Genomic DNA, 17,072 nt, shown 5'->3' with positions numbered 1-17,072 from the left:
TCTTTGTCCCCAGTCATCCACTCTAGATTATTTTGTAAAGAGCCTACATGCTGAGACCTGACCTTTTAACTATTAAAATATTTTAAGAATTTTTGGGGGTTTGTCCTACTATCTTTTCTAATCTGTCATTCGTTTGGAATTTTTGCGTCCTTGATTTCCTTTTTACATATTCTGTTATATTCTTTGTAACATTTAAATGATGATAGTGTTCCTTTATTTTTATATTTTTTAAAGGCTCTTTTCTTAATATTTATAGCTTTTTTAACTTTGGCTGTGAGCCACATAGGTTTTATCTTTAGTCTTTTAAACTTACTGCCCATGGATATATATATTTTGCAGTGAGTTCAGTGTCATTTTGAAAAATTTCCATTTCTGTTCTGTTTTCATCAATGCCAATATTACCTCCCAGTCTATGTCTTGGAGAGCAGCCCTCATCCTTGAAAAATTTGCTCTCTTAAAGTTAAGTGTTTTTTTATATTTACAGGAGGCCCCCGAGTTACGAACCTCCGACTTGCGAACGGCTCCTACTTACGAACGGGAGGCGGCGTGACGTTCTGTGCATGCGTGGCCACTTTTCGACGGCGGGCACATTGGAAAACATCAGATAACGACGTCTGCGCATGCGCGGCTACTTGACAGAACATTGGAAGACATCAAAAAACAATGTCTGCGCATGCGCAGCTACTTCACAGAACATTGGAAAACTATGTTTCTGCCATTCTGCGCATGCGCTTCCGACTTATGAACAAATTCAACGTAAGAACAAACAGGCAGTCCCTAACCCGTTCGTAACTCAGGGATTGCCTGTATATATGATTTTATATATTGTTTTAAAGCGGGGTTCCACCCAAATTTTGAACATTATCTCTATGCATTCTCTTCCTTGCCTAGATGCTGACATGCTGTGTAAAAAAATTTAAATCGCCGTAATTACCTTTTATTTTCTAATCTTCTTAGCACTTCCTGGTTTTCCTCCCATGGGAGTAGGCGTGTTTATAGCCTCTCCCAGACCTCCCACAGTCCCCTGGGAGCTAGTCTCAGGCTTCCCAGCATGCATTGTGCAACAGCGTCATCAAAACATCTCGGTGAATGCTGGGAGCACAGCATTCACCGCATCCAGGAAATACATGCTTGTGGGCTTCAAATGCCCACAATGAAGATGGAAACCTCCTTCAGTGAATTTTATAAGTTATTCTTTACAACAAAATCAGACACAGGCGGACTTATTACACAGAACATGTGAGTAGATAATCATGAGAAGAAAAGTTTGTGAATGAACTCCAAAAAAAAAAAAACGATAGATAGGTGGACCCCCGCTTTAAATCCCACACTTCTCTTTTAACCACTTGTGTATTGCAAAAAAATGGCCTGGTCATTAAGGGGGTAAATCCTTCTGGGGCTGAAGTGGTTAACTTGATGTACTCCAGTGTTTGCATACATTGTAAGCTCTAACGAGCAGGGCCCTCCGATTCTTCCTGTATTGAATTGTGTTGTAATTGTACTGTCTGGCCTACTGTTGTAAACCGCTGCGCAAACTGTCAGCACTTTATAAATCCTGTATTATAAAAATAATAATAATACATGATCTTCAACAGAAAGTTATTATCCTGGTGACTAAACCTCTATTGGTCTTGGAATATCATGTAGACAGAAAACGAGAAAACGAGGTAAGGATCTCACTACTACCAAAACTCATTTTTGTAATTGATGTTTTGCTAGGCTTCTTGGCATATTTGTCACTCAAATGTTTCTTTATATATACCCTTGTTTATAATGTGGACAATTCTGTTACAGAAATGAACAATAAATACAATTAATAATGGTGATGAAAAAATGTGAGAAACAAAAACGGCTAAGCAACCCAACTAAGAGAGAGAGTTCCTACTGACAATTAATTTGATATTTGCATTGAACGTGTATATTTGTGTAACTGATTTGTATTTGAACCTTCACCTTTAGTTCCTTAACATCGATTGTTCCTGTGCCATCAGTATCGAACAGATCAAAAGCCTCTCGAATCTCCTGCTTCTGCTCCTCAGTCAGTTCCGGCTTTGGGACAGTCTTTTTCCTCTGAGTTGCCACTCCCAGTGTTGGTTTCATGTAATTGGATGCCTGCATGTCAGTAAAATAAGTACACATTTAAAAAATCTAGGAAAACTAAGTTTTTACACTTTTATGTTACTATAGAGGTTCTGCTAACTCCAACACGTGGCACAAGGCTTGTAAGTATGACCACCCAACAATCACTTCTTAACCTCTTGCTGCCCAAGTAACATATATGTGTGGTGGCAAAGGCTTTATATGATATATTGAAGATCCGCGCTTAGGAGAAAAAGAGTTGCAGCCTCCCCTAATTAGTTCCCAAAGGGACCTATACAGGTATATAAAAGGAGAATGGGGGAATGGCGCTACCCTAATATGACACAATGTATATAATAAGTATATAAACCCCAGTGTGCATATAGATAAAAATGTGCGTAGATCTATACAAAATATACAGGTCTATTATAGGTTATAGAAATATATTGTGGGTATGTGAGATTTGTTCAAGGGTGCAATATGGCTATATCAGAAGCTAAAAAGTACATCCACCCTAATCATAAACTCCCACGAAAATGTGAACCAGTCTAAATATCAAAAGTCTGGCCTTCCCATAGTGACAGACCATATAAATGCAAATATCTTCATGTCTAAAGCATGTGAGCATAAGAGATAACTATCAAACCATATATGCAAAACCACAATAATAAATTAGTGTGTGAGTGTTCAGTTTTATAGTCCAAGTCCCGGATAGGCGAATTGGGCTTTTTGTGAAAAAGTGCTTGTCTAAAGCAAAAAAATAAAAAGTATATGTATATAAAAAGTGTAGTTTCATATTCCAGCCCGGGACTTCAAGAAGCTTCTGTACCCAGCGGATGTGTTCCAGAAAAGAAAAATCCAGTGACTTTTGTGCACAATAGATCTGGTAACTCAGGTGCTCCCCCAATGTGTCCCCACTGACCAAAAGTAGTCACCCCTGCAGGGGTAGTAAGCATAGAGTGGGTAGCTGTAGGTGAATCTTCCCCTTAGGTAGCCTTATTGGTCCTCTGCACCTCCGTCAGCCCGTATCTATAATCCAGAGGCTTCCAGCATATGTTCCAAATCAGGGCACCTCCGATTCCTTCACCGCACCAATCGGTCCTCTCCTCCCAGGGAAACACAAGGGACTCCCATAGTGTAGTATACTCGGTTTATTTAAAAAAGGTTTACATATAAAAACACCAGCAGTAAATTCCAGTAAGGCAAGGACACATGCAGTGGTATGACCAGGAAGCTAGTCCATAGCGTGCGTGCCAACTGCGTTCCAAGCCGAGCCTTCCGGGTATGACGTAAGAGCGTGACTCCGCCTTACGCGTTTCGTCATAGGACATTTTCAGACGGTCGACCGTCTTTGAAAACCTCCTATGACGAAATGCGTAAGACAGAGTCACGCTCTTACGTCATACCCGGAAGGCTCGACTTGGAACGCAATTGGCACGCACGCAACGGACTAGCTTCCTGGTCATACCACTGCATGTGTCCTTGCCTTACTGGAATTTACTGCTGGTGTTTTTATATGTAAACCTTTTTTAAATAAACCGAGTATAATACACTATGGGAGTCCCTTGTGTTTCCCTGGGAGGAGAGGACCGATTGGTGCGGTGAAGGAATCGGAGGTGCCCTGATTCGGAACATAAGCTGGAAGCCTCTGGATTATAGATACGGGCTGACGGAGGTGCAGAGGACCAATAAGGCTACCTAAGGGGAAGATTCACCTACAGCTACCCACTCTATGCTTACTACCCCTGCAGGGGTGACTACTTTTGGTGAGTGGGGACACATTGGGGGAGCACCTGAGTCACCAGATCTATTGTGCACAAAAGTCACTGGATTTTTCTTTTCTGGAACACATCCGCTGGGTACAGATGCTTCTTGAAGTCCCGGGCTGGAATATGAAACTACACTTTTTATATACATATACTTTTTATTACACATTTTATTTATTTTATTTACACATTTTCGTGGGAGTTTATGATTAGGGTGGATGTACTTTTTAGCTTCTGATATAGCCATATTGCACCCTTGAACAAATCTCACATACCCACAATATATTTCTATAACCTATAATAGACCTGTATATTTTGTATAGATCTACACACATTTTTTATCTATTTGCACACTGGGGTTTATATACTTGTTATATACATTGTGTCATATTAGGGTAGCGCCATTCCCCCATTCTCCTTTATATATCTGCAAAGGCTTTATAGCCCACACGTGTCCGCGGGCAGCAGAGCTTTCAGTGCTAAGAACGCACGCACAGCACAGGAACTGAGCTCTCTGGAGATAGTGGGACCGACTCTCGATCATACGACTACTGTGACAGCCACAGTAGTCACATGAAAAGAATATAAGATGGTTTTGAATGGACAAGGTGGAGAGCGAGCAACCCGCAGTCATCACTGTACTATAGCTGCAACTGTAAGTTTCAGTGCTGGATGTTCGGCACTTAGAGTACTGTACAGGCCGAATTAAAGGAGAAGTTCACTTTAAAAAATAAAAAAATAAATAAATGCATATTATTTTTGCAGGTAAAAAAATGTGCATTTATTATTTTTTATAATAAGACCCTGTAAAGAATTGCATCAGCAAATCGCTGATGCCATGCAGATCTCCTATACGCCATCAGTGTATCTGCTTGCTCGTACATCCCATACGGGTAAGCCAATACTCCATAACAGGAAGATTCAATGAACTACCTCAGTGCTCCACAGTGCCATGGTAGTTTATTGAGAACTACAAGCTGACAGCTACAAAGGATGTTGGGGATTTTAGTTCATTCAGACAAACAGAGCTGTGTCTGAATGATGCATCTGTGTGGGCAGAGGCCCGCACGGCTGCGCTGTTTTTAAACAGTGATAACTGGCACAGGGAACTTCTCTCCGTACTGCTGCCACAGGGAGGGGGGGCAGCAGGCGGCAGCTGCAGTACTCGGAACATGTTACATGTTCCACCCTAAAATTGGTTGGAACATATAACATGTTCCCAAAAGGTGGACTTATTTTTAAAGTCAGGCCTCATTCACATGGCACTCTTGAGTTTAACCACTTCCATACAGCGCAATTCCAGCACTCCTCTCCTACATGTAAAAATCATCATTTTTTTGCTAGAAAATTACTCAGAACCCCCAAACATTATATACATTTTTTTAGCAGAGAACCTTGGGAATAAAATGGCGGTCATTGCAACTTTTTATGTCACACAGTATTTGCGTAGCAATTTTTCAAACGCGTTTTTTTGGGGGAAAAAAAAAAAAAAAACAGTTTCAGGATTTAAAAAAAAAAAAAAAAAAAAAAAAACAGTAAAGTTAGCCCAATTTTTTTATATAATGTGACAGATGGTATTACGCTGAGTAAATAAATACCTAACATGGCATGCTTTGAAATTGCGCTCAGTTGTGTAATGGCGCCAAACTTCGGTACTTAAAAATCTCCATAGGCGACGCTTTAAATTTTTTTACAGGTTACTTGTTTAGAGTTACAGAGGAGGTCTAGAATTATTGCTCTCGCTCTAACGTTCACGGTGATACCTCACGTGTGGTTTGAATGTCGTTTACATATGCGGACGTGACCTATGAATGCATTCGCTTTTTATTTTTACACTTTTCCTTTTTTTCTGATCACTTTTATTCCTATTACAAGGAATGTACACATCCCTTGTATTAGGAATAGGGCATGACAGGTCCTCTTTATGGAGAGATGTGGGGTCTATAAGACCCCACATCTCTCCTCCAGGCTGGAAAGCCTGAGATCAAAATAACGAAATAAACAAACATACAAACAATCTCAGGCTTTCCAGCCGAGTCCCCGGCATTGTTTACTTCTGCCGGCCCGGACGTGACATCATAATGCCACGCCCAGGCCTCCAAGAGTCATAGGCCCTCGGTTTTCTCTATGGCTAACTTCCAGCGGTGGATTCCTTCTCTGGCTCGCCAATCACATTGGCGAGCCGGTAGAAGCACTGGAGGGGAAACGTCCCCTTCTGCCGCCTGTAAGAACGATCAAGTGGCTGAACAGCCACTATGGATTGTTCTTATGGTGAAGGGAATCGCTGGCTGAAAAAAATGATATCTGAATGATGCCTGTAGCTGCAGGCATCATTCAGATATCACCGCTGAAAACCCAGGATGTCATATGACATTCTGTGGTATGGAAGTGGTTAATCACTTGCCGCCCGCCATATAGCAAAATGACGGCGGCAAAGTGGTTTTAATATCCTGACCTGACGTCATATGACGTCCGGCAGGATATTAAGCCGATACGCGCCCCCATCGATCGTTGTTGCGGGGTGTCATTCTGACACCCCGCAACACTGATCTAGGTAAAGAGTCTCTGATGGCTGATCACAGTGTAAACAGGAAGAGCCGGTGATCGGCTTTTCCTCACTCGCGTCTGTCAGACACGATTAGAGGAGAGCCGATTGGCTGCTCCTCTGATGGGGGGGGGGGTCTGTGCTGATCGATTATCAGCGCAGCCCCCCCCCCCCGAGGATGCCCACAGTGGACCACCAGGGACGCCACTAGGACCACCAGGGATGCCACCACTAGTCACCACCAGGGATGCCAATTAGTGCACCATCCCTTTAGATACACTATATTGCTAAAAGTATTGGGACGTCTGCCTTTACACATACATGAACTGGCATCCAAGTCTTAGTCAGTTTGACCATTAAGCAAGATCCATAAAGACATGGATGAGCGAGTTTGGGGTAGAGGAACTTGACTTGATGTTCCCGGGGGTGCGCGGGAGCAACATTCTGGACTGACGTCCCACACACGTCCACCCAGAATAAGCCGAATGCGCTGTAGCCTTCTTTGGCTATGGCCCGGTCGGCAAGTGGTTAATAGAGGTCATTTATTTTTATTTTTCTCCAGAGTTTAGCTTAAAGAGGAACTGCAGTCTGCTCACATAATTTGTAATAAAAACATCTTTGTCATTCTGAAGCTTCCCTCCAACCACTTTGCATATTATTTTATATAAACTGTGATTCTGTACTTGCCAAATATGCTGCAGAAATCTCCCTCCACTGAATCTGGCTGCAACCATTTTTACTGTGGGCAGCTGAAGCTGCTGCCTGTTCACTTCCTGGATTTACACAGAAGAACACCTTCAGCTCTGCAGCTTTCATTGGCCCTCTCATGGCAAACTCTCTGAGAGTGGGAGAGAGAGCTGTGCATGATGTCATAAGCCTAGGCTAATGACCAGACAAGAAACAGGAAGTGGGCTGTATAAGGTATTTACCGGCAGAAAAAAATGTTTTACTATCCAAAGTTAAAACAACAAGGGCAGAAGATTTAATGGATGGAAAGTTTAAAAAAATTACAGAAGGTCCACTTTAACCATACTGTAAAATGTTAATCATTCCGACCCCAAAATGCGATATACTGGTGTGACCGACTTCACATTAGAACAGAAAAAAAAAGGACTGACACTGCTCAGGCTCTCTCTACCACCTACCCCATGGGACAAGAAGGTGATGAGAAGGTGATGAGGGCCAGGATCTCCTAAACTGTCCACTTCATATTTCAGTAGGTAAGCAGGCCTTATACACCTATCTTGGAGGACTAGAATTCAAACAAAGGACATGACTATTGGGAGCTCCCTCTGTCCTCTTGTACATAACAGACTGATGTGGTCTGGTAGTCCTCAGAACAATATAACAATGGAGCACAGACAGAGAGCACAGCGCGTTATCAGCGTTTGCATTCATCAAACAGAAGTTCCATGTAAGGCCCCATTCACACCTGAGTGTAGCGTTTTTCCGGCGTTTTGGCGCGCGTTTTTTCGGGCATATTTGCGCGATTCATGCAGCGTTGTCTGGCGTTTTTGAGCTTTGGCGGTTTTTTTATTAGCCAATAGGAAAAATGATCATCTGTTTCATCATTTGTTGCTATGTTGTTAGATTTTGTCATCTGCTTCCTGCTCCAAAAACGCCCAAATCTGCCCGATTTTCACAAAAAAAGAGTCTAGAACTTGTTTGAGCTTCAGGCATAGGGCTTCAGGCGACTTGGAGTGGAGATGTGAACCATCTCCATAAAGAATAATGGATTTTTTTCCCCCTCAAGCATTTTGTAGCTTCAGTCTTCAAGCTACAAAACGCTGAGGGATGAATGGGCTCTTAGGGTCTACATACACTTTAAAGTCCCCCCTCTAGAAAGGTCCCCTGACCCCACAAATCATCCCCCCTTCTCTTCTGGCTAATCACTGGAGCAAAGTTGCCTAAATCCATGGTCATGTGACACGCCGAGTCTCAAGTCTTCTATCTTGCAGAGTGTGAGGGTCTTTCTTCAGGTGTCCATAGCAATGTTTGGGTTATGTGGACACTCCCTATTGGCTGTCCAACTGCAAGGTCCTATTAGGCCCCCCAATTACAGTGATGACACCCCAGGGAAAACAGTCTATAGAGGCACATTGCAGCTCGGAATCACCGGTCCTGGAAGAGGTGTCAGTGAGGGACATGGATGGGGGACTCAGGTAAGGCTACAAAGGGGTTTGAGGAGGTATTAGGAAAATAAGTGACTAGGAGGAAGGGGGTGAGGGGCCAGATCTGCCCGCTCCTGGAATTGTCCAAAACACAGAGCATACCTTTCACATGTGTTTTAGAGGAAGGTGTCATGGCTGACTGCAAGCATTTCTCAACAAGTTTATTGTGACCTGTCCCAATAGAAACTTTGTGGACTGGCTGATTCCAGTTCTCATTAACATGCAATGGAGAAGCCCAGCTTATCATTTATTAAAATGTTTGTAAAGGTGCAAGGTTTTTTTTACCTTCATGCATTCTATGCCCCCGTACTTACCTGAGCCCTCTATCGATCGATGTCCACAAGAGCCTTGCCCCTCGCACTCTGTTTGGCTTTTGGCAGCAGTGGGAGACACTGAACATGTTTGGAGAGGCCGATCAGCTGACAGCATTAAAGCAGAATTAAACCCTCCTATCTTTAGCAGCCAAGGAAGCTGCTTCTGTTTGATCTGCAACTGCCATGGTGCTGCACATGTGATCAGTTATGACACCAGCCATTTGATGGTTTACCAGTTTAGTTGAGGACGCAAGCAAATGTGACAGTTTGCCATCCCGGCATTCCAGGAATGTAACTGTTTTTTGAAACTGTTAAATTGATGGGTTTAGTTCCACTTTATGATGTACTGCTGCTCAGGAGCTCTGGGCTTCAGCAAAATGGCAGCCTCCGGCAAGAAGAACCAGGAGCAATGCTGGAGGCAATTTACAGCACACTCATTTTGGTAGCATCATTATTAATGTGGAATGTTCCTTCCTCAAGAACATCATTTTTATCAAGCTGTTATGGGCACAGCTTCGCTTTAACTCTAAATAACATACATTTGGCGGTAGTTGATGTCGAGGACACACAGGGATCCCACAGCAAATCATTTTCCATGTACACTGTGCAGCCCCCTCATTCTTTTCACCAGTGACATCGATCCCCATACGATCAATGTGGAATATACAGTAATGTGTGATCATAGTGATTTATGTAAATATATCTTGCTGCACCTGGATCTTGAAATTGGTGCTTTTGGCTTGCCAACCAATCAGAATCCTTATTTCATTCTCTATCTACAGTTTGGTTGAATTAGGGAAAGACATAATTGGTCTACATATGACCAGCCAAAAATTCTGCCTCCAGTCTAAGTAGACCCACATTACTGGTTGAACCATCCCTGATCTGTCAATCACTGTACCATGCCATGGAGCACAAACCTCTATACAGGTACAAGCAGCACACACATCCCCATTACACATCACTCACCATATCGCACAGGCCTGATATTACTCTCCCGCGACCCACCCACCTCCTCCCGCACGCTGACCAAGCCGTCCATAAACAACCAATCACCGTTCAGGAAATGTATGATATCATTTGCTATTGGTGTGTTGTCAGATTCTCAGCCAATAAGCACACAACTATTATTATACGTATGAACGAGGCTTGAAACGCATATGCGCTTCCTGTATACAGCGGGCTCAACAAAATGACGTTTAGGTGGGTTGCCAAGGACACAGCCGTCGTGTTTGGCTATTGGTTGGGGATGTGAAAGCTCCACCAATAGGGGGTGAGCACCTGCTGTCGGCTGATTCTCAGCCCATGGTTGAGGATGTTATCAAAAGGAATGTGAGTTATTATTCGCTGTGTGCCGGGGAACAGTGTGGGACAGGTGAGGAGCTGCTACATCTACACACGGCTCATCGGGACAGTCTCATTATACCAAGGCTCACCTAAAAGCCAATCAGAATGAAGCTCCCATTTCTCAGCTGTCATTTTCAGGTGGAGGGTTGCATCTGATTGGTTGCTAGGGGCAATACAGACAGTTTTTGTTTAAATTTCATTTAGTTCTGTAGGGCTGGCATTTTTTCTGCGTTGCTTTAAAAAGAACATATTGGTGTTCATGGCTGAGAGCGTTATTCTCTTGCCTCACCAACTTTTCATTCAAATTATTATACAGGATTTATATGGCGCCAACTGTTTGCATAGCACTTGACTTCTCTCCTCCTTTGGCACTGTTTTTATTTCTTCTTTGGAAACAGTAAGATCCCCCGCTCTTCCTGGGTGAGAATGATGTGCCCCCGCTAGGAATGCCACCTCATCCCCTTTAAACCTGAAGACATATTAATTACACAGGTTCTGTGGCTCATGAGGGGGATGAGGTGGCAATCCTAGCCCCCAGGCCTGCCTGCCTTCCTTCCCATTTGGCATCCCAGGAGACTTCAGAGCAATCATACACATATGTCATGGTGTGTTATCAGGGGCCGGCTGCAAGAACCTGAAAATAACAGCCGTCCCCTGATGACATAGAAGAGGAAACATGGAGCCGGTTCACACATCTCCGCTGCGGCTCCGGTGAAAATTTGCGCAGGAGCCCTGTGTGTCTTTTGGTCCGAATTCAGCCCAAAATTTGGGCTGAAATCGGACCTGAAATGGTGAAGGGGGACGCACTGGACTCCTGCTGTGAGACACATGCAAAGATAATGTGAACCCAGCCTTAAAGTTTTATTTTATAGGAAGCGGGTCCCTTTTTGACAGGTACTCGCTTCCACTTAATAAATTCACACCAAGGCGAGAATGACGTCACTTCACCCGCACCCTCCTGGGACACAAGGCTGCAGGACCAGTCTCAATGCACCACATGATTTTGGGCATGCGTGTGCAGAGAAGCGGCTGTGATTCCTCAAGAAGCTTCTGAATCCAAGATGGTGGCACCATGGACCTGCAGCGGTGAGAAGAACTGGCTGCAGGAAGACGACGCTGCACTCCATGGACTGGATGCACCTGATTTTTAACCACTTCCCTGCTGCGCCATAGCCAAAAGAGGGCTACAGCACGGCTCCAGTTCTGGGAGGGCAACCATGGACGTCCTCCCTGAACTGTGAGCCCCCTGAGGCGTGCATCGGGTGTGCTACTTTGGACACAGTTGATCATGGGAAAAGGGCCAATCGCAGAGGCCCGTTTTTATGTGATCAGCTGTGTCCAATTACAGCTGGTCACATGTAAGCAGACTTGCCGGTTATTGGCATTCCTTTCCTCACATGCTGTCTCTGTGTGAGGAAGGGAGAGTCCATAACCAACGAAGCTGACAGGGCACAGTGAGTACATTGGTGTTTATATTGATAATCGGGGCACTGATTATTAATGCAGGTTATCTGTGCCCATCAGTACAGCCTATCAGTGCCACCTCATTAGCGCACATCAGTGAAGAAGAAAAATTATATAAATTTTATAACAGAAACTAAGAATTTTTTTTTTTTTTTTTTTCAAAATTTTCAGTCCTTTTTCTATTTGTTAAGCAAAATATAAACTCAGTGATTAAATATCACCAAAAGAAAGCTCTGTCTCCAAAAGATTCAAAAAATGTAGTTTGGGTACAGCGTAATTGTCATTCAAAGTGTGACAGCTCTTAAAGCTGAAAAATGGCCTGGGCAGGAAGGGGTAAAATAGACCGGTATTAAAGTGGTTAAAAGTCAACATTTACAGTATTTTTTTTGAGCTGCTGACTTTAATTTTTACAAACAATGGGTGAAGTTCCTCTATAAGGAGAACTCAGTGAAATAGGTAAGTTGGGATTTAAAAAAAAAAAAAAGAAAAGAAAAAGGGGTTAAGATTGTCTTTAAAATGAACACGTCCTTATACAATCTACTTTACTTGTAGTAGTCAGGCAGGTCCTTTCTCTATCTAGTTTTTGGTTGATCTGAAGAAGATTGTACAATCAGATTATAATGTGTATGGACAGCTTAAAGCTGAACTCCAGAAAGCTTGAAGATTATCCCTTGCAATGGGACTGCCCCTGTCTTTAAGGGTTAATTGCTTGTTTAGGTTGAGGGGACATAGAAAAGAAGATTTACTTACCTGGTCCTCCGTGCTGTTAGACCGGTCCCCACAGCATCTTTTCTAGCGGTCTAAGGACCTGATGTCACCAAGACTGATGCAGGGTCCATAGCCCCTAGGTCAGGGGTAAGCAACCTCAGCCCTCCAGCTGTGGTGAAACTACAAATCCCATCATGCCTCTGCCTCTAGGAATCACGCCTGTGATTGTCAGGGTTTTGCAATGTCTCATGGGACTTGTAGTTTCAAAACTGCTGGAGGTGCCGAGGTTGCCTACTCCTGCCCTGAGTGATGACCCAGAGCAGGGATCTCCAAACTATGGCCCTCCAGCTGTTGCGGAACTACACGTCCCATGAGGCATTGTAAAACTCTGACATTCACAGACATGACTAGACATGATGGGAATTGTAGTTCCTGAACAACTGGAGGGCCATAGTTTGGAATCCCCTGACCCAGAGGAACAGTCTACCTCCAGAGCATCATAAAAGTGCTTCTCCTCTTCCATAGACAAAACAAGCAGTTAACCCCTTGCAGTGCAGGCACAGTCCCTCTGCAAAGGAGAGATTTCAGATTTCCTAGAGTTAGGCTTTAAAGTGGATCACCAGGCAAAACTTTCATTTTTTAATTTTGGGTAGAGTGGTGACAGGTTAGATCCTCTGTCAGGTCTTTTGTTGCCCTCTGTGTCCCCATTGGGAAAATGTTTTCCTGTTTTGTACTGGTGGACATTGTCACCCAGAGAAAGTGAGAGGAAATCCTACATTTTAGAGTTGTCCTCAGAACAGGATGTAAAGGGAAATCTTCCAATGGGGACACTAGTTCTGGGAACAACTCTCTAAGATGGGAATTATTTTCATTTGGGGAGATTTCTTCCAACTTCCTGCCAGGGAAGTGAAGGGAAATTTTCTTAATGGGACACAGACAGAAAAAAAAAGAGGTCCAAGGCCACACAAGCCCTTTGTTATCCTTATGGACATGACTGTTTCAGAACTTCAGTTATTGTGTATTTCTCTCTGGTGTATGGTGAGTCTATGTTTTATTTACGTAACATTTAGATTTGTCATATAATGCTTGAGAGATCCGGGCCATTCTATTATTGAATGATATTGGGGATCAAATAAACACTCTCATGTTTCCGCAATTCTTTACAAGGATGAATGGAGCCACAGCCAGTACTGCACAGATCCCTATTCATTGCTCATACAGCCTGCATTGTACCCGGTGTTTTGTGTCTTACCTGAATTCAAGGAGATGTCATTGACTTCTGTGGCAGAGCTGAAAGTAGGTCATGTGACATTCTCCATAGATTACAATGGTACCAGTATAACTAGTGTGGTCAAAGGTGATACCGTGTCAGATTACAGGCTCTGTGAGCTCAAATGGATTCTCTTCTACAGATAATTACAATATACCTGTATATATTATTTTATTTTTTTTTTGTACAGTTAAAAAATGATTTTCAATGATTCTTATCATTGACATTTTTTTTTTTTCTAGGTTGAAGTTGTATAAATTGTTTCAGAAATGGCAACGCGTTTACGGCCTGTAAGTATTTTCAAGTCTTGCTGGCTTTTCACATGCAAAATCAGCATTTTTTTTTTTTGGCTAGACAATTGCTTAGAATCCCCAAACCTTATATATTTTTAAGAAAGCAGAGGCACTGGAGAATGAAATTATGGTTGTTGTAATTTTTATGTCACATGATATTTGCACAGATGTGTAGCAAATGTTCAGGAAAAAAATACACTGAAAGTCCATTTACGCTTGTGCGACTTAAAAATTGTGCGATTGCCATTGTGACTTTACCCTGCGACTTGATGCGACTTTGATGTGACTTTGGATGAGTGTGACTTTGTTACGACTTTGGCTTTGAACAATGTGTTTGTTTTGTTTGTGCTCCACAAAGCCGCTAGACATGTGCACAACTGAAAAATTAGTTTATTTAGTTTTTTTTTTGTTTGGTTTTCTTCTAACAAATTCCAAATTTTCATATTGATTCAAATTTGAATCAGTCGAAAAATAATCGACCAATTCAAATTCTGTTTGAAGAATAGCTGGTTGTGAAGGAGTGGGCCTGGAAGCCGGCTGCCACGTCCTTAACAACTGGTGACTTCTCGGCTGTCGGCTTGTTTCCCCACTGACAGCTGAATGTTAAAGTGGAGGTCCGCCCACCGCTGCAAAAATTAAAAACCAGCAGCTACACATACTGCAGCTGCTGACTTTTAATAATTGGACACTTACCTGTCCTGGAGTCCAGCGATGTCAGCACCGCAGCTGATGTTTCCATCAGCTGTCGGGTGCTGTCGCCTCCATTGCGAGTAAGGGAACCCGGCAGTGTAGCCTTACAGCTTCATGCCGGGAACCCTACTACACATGCGCAAATCTCCGCTCCTCTCTCCTACTGGCCCGGCAGCGGGGGAAGGAAGAGAGCCCGAGCTGTGACGCAAATATTCGTGAGGCTCCCAGAAGAGGAGTGGGGACAGGATACCTGTGAAAGAAAGGTATCCTGTCTCCCCCCCCCCCCCCCCCCAAAAGGTGCTTAATGTGGCCCCAGAGAGAGAGGAAGGAGTACAATGAGTGGAAGTTCCACTTTTAGGTGGAACTCCGGTTTAAGAAAAAAAAAAAAAAAGAATGCTGGCAATGAAAAATAAATGAAAAAAATGGAGTGGGGTCCCCCCATCTATATCATGCAGGTGCGAATTTGATGCGACTTTTAAGGGTTTACATTGAGGTCTATGGACCTCAAATCGCATGAAAATCGAACCAAAGTAGTGCAGGAACTACTTTGATGTCGCTGCGACTTGAAGTCGCACAGATATGAACTGTTTTCATTGGCAAACATGGGATGCGACTTTGGGGTCCAAAGTCACACACGTGTGAATGGACTCTAAAATGCATTTTTTAGTGCACACAAACACAATACATAATCTTTGGTAAAATATAAAAGATGTTACGCTGAGTAAATTGATATCAAATATGCCAAGATTTAAAGTAGTATTAAGACCCCTTTCACACTGGGGCAGTTTTCAGGCACTTTTCGTGCTGCAAATAGCCTTTGCTAAGCACCTGAAAACCGCCTCCCATTCATTCCAGTGTGTCTCTTCACCATCGGACGGTGCACTTGCGGCACATTCCGAAAAGTCCTGCAAGTGGCATCTTTGGGGCGGGTTGGGAGCGCTGTATTTAGCACTCCCAAAACACCCCTGCCCATTGGAATGTATAAGCAGCGCTTTCAAATCGCCTGAAAAGTGTTTTGAAAGTGCTGCAAAAAGGGAGTTTTTTATCCTGTTTTTGGGCTTAAAAGCTCTCCGCTAGCGTCCGAAAGGCGGCGCAAAAGCGCCACTAAAACGAGTGGCGCTTTAGTGCTAACGGCCAGCGCTTTCGGTGTGAAAGCAGTCTAAGTGCCCGGCCAAGTGCAATGGCCACTTTTCACTCCTTTTTTTTTTTTCTTTTTTCTTTTTAGTCTCTTACTTTTCCACTTTTTCTCCTCTCCTCCCTCTCCCTTCTACCTTGGCTGGTACTGGCCAGGTAAAGAAAGATCTAAAACCAGAAGTGACAAAATCCTTGTCACTTCCCACTTCAGTCTTCAGAGGAGAGGGAGAAACAGATGTTTCTCCTTTCTCTGTTCTCAGCTGAACCGACAACTTGCAACGGTCCTGGGCTTTTTCAGTGGGACAGGAGAGCCTGGGAACGGTGGGTGGGGGGCATGTAAAAGTGATCAGGCAGCTGTATAGCCACTTGGATCACTTTTACATGAAAGCCAGTTGCTGGCTGAAAATTGTTATACTGGGATCATGGCTACAGCTGCAGCCATGATCCTGGTATAACCAGTTCTTGTCCAGGAGGATGTGTAAAAAAATAAAATAAAATGTGTGTGTATATGTGTGTGTGTGTGTGTGTGTGTGTATATATATATATATATATATATATATATATATATATATATATATATATATATATATATATATATATATATATATATATATATATATATATATATATATATATATATAACAATGGTCAGGAAGTGGTTATAGAGCCACTTTGTCCAAACTAAAAGATGTTCACATCCTATGTATCAAGTAAAATATCTGATGTTGCTATTCACAATGTGGGAAGGTAAATGAAGCAATATACTGACTGAATCTGACACGTGTCTAGTAGAAGCTACCATTCACTTTTTTCAATCGTACTTACCTAGGTGGATGCAGCATTGGTCCGATGCTGCATCTGTCCCCTGCCGGCTCCAAGACTGAGAACTGAGCGATCAAAGACTGCTGATCGCTCAGTGCTCCGTGAGCAGAGAGCTGGTGACTGTCAGTCAATTTTTTTTTTTTTCTTTGCAGATTTACTTTCACTTAGGCCTTCCTCAATATACCTCCAATGTTCACCAGTTCATTTCCATAATGTGCTTTTCGTTTGTCCCACATATAATCAATTACATGGGCATAAAATACCATACACCACGTTCTGTTCTGAGAAACCTAACCTGAGTCATTGAGCTCTTGAAATATTTTTGCCCTCTCACTCTCGTAATGGCACTAAATTGATAAAGACCTTGTTTCCAACCAACAGAGGCACAGTTGACGTCTTTTGATGCCCAGAATTTCCAATTCTCCACATTTTGATGAACAGTGACACTGGAAGTGACAAATCGCCACCA

General features: G+C 43.0%; 2 protein-coding genes across 5 annotated transcripts in view; one reads left to right on the top strand and one right to left on the bottom strand.

Moving 5' to 3' along the window:
• The window catches only part of CETN2 (centrin 2), a 77,566-nt gene that overhangs the window by 21,644 nt on the left and 38,850 nt on the right, over positions 1 to 17,072 (bottom strand). The window contains exons 1-2 of one of the 3 annotated variants that reach the window (XM_073599103.1): positions 9,845 to 9,972; positions 1,954 to 2,112 (exon numbers count right to left, since the gene is read on the bottom strand). In XM_073599103.1, the coding sequence (XP_073455204.1) occupies positions 1,954 to 2,112; positions 9,845 to 9,847 (162 nt within the window). In that variant the 5' untranslated portion in view covers positions 9,848 to 9,972. Of the gene's footprint in view, positions 1 to 1,953; positions 2,113 to 3,881; positions 3,906 to 9,844; positions 9,973 to 17,072 lie in introns of those variants that run through there. The other 2 variants (XM_073599105.1, XM_073599104.1) reach the window with 2 other exon arrangements.
• The window catches only part of NSDHL (NAD(P) dependent 3-beta-hydroxysteroid dehydrogenase NSDHL), a 37,796-nt gene continuing 30,820 nt past the window's right edge, over positions 10,097 to 17,072 (top strand). The window contains exons 1-2 of one of the 2 annotated variants that reach the window (XM_073599101.1): positions 10,097 to 10,250; positions 13,907 to 13,954. In XM_073599101.1, the coding sequence (XP_073455202.1) occupies positions 13,934 to 13,954 (21 nt within the window). In that variant the 5' untranslated portion in view covers positions 10,097 to 10,250; positions 13,907 to 13,933. The remainder of the gene's footprint in view (positions 10,251 to 13,906; positions 13,955 to 17,072) is intronic. The other variant, XM_073599102.1, reaches the window with a different exon arrangement.

The sequence above is a fragment of the Aquarana catesbeiana genome, linkage group LG09, assembly GCF_042186555.1.
Source record: "Aquarana catesbeiana isolate 2022-GZ linkage group LG09, ASM4218655v1, whole genome shotgun sequence".
Lineage (NCBI taxonomy): Eukaryota > Metazoa > Chordata > Amphibia > Anura > Ranidae > Aquarana > Aquarana catesbeiana.
This window is presented reverse-complemented; position numbering and strand designations above follow the sequence as displayed.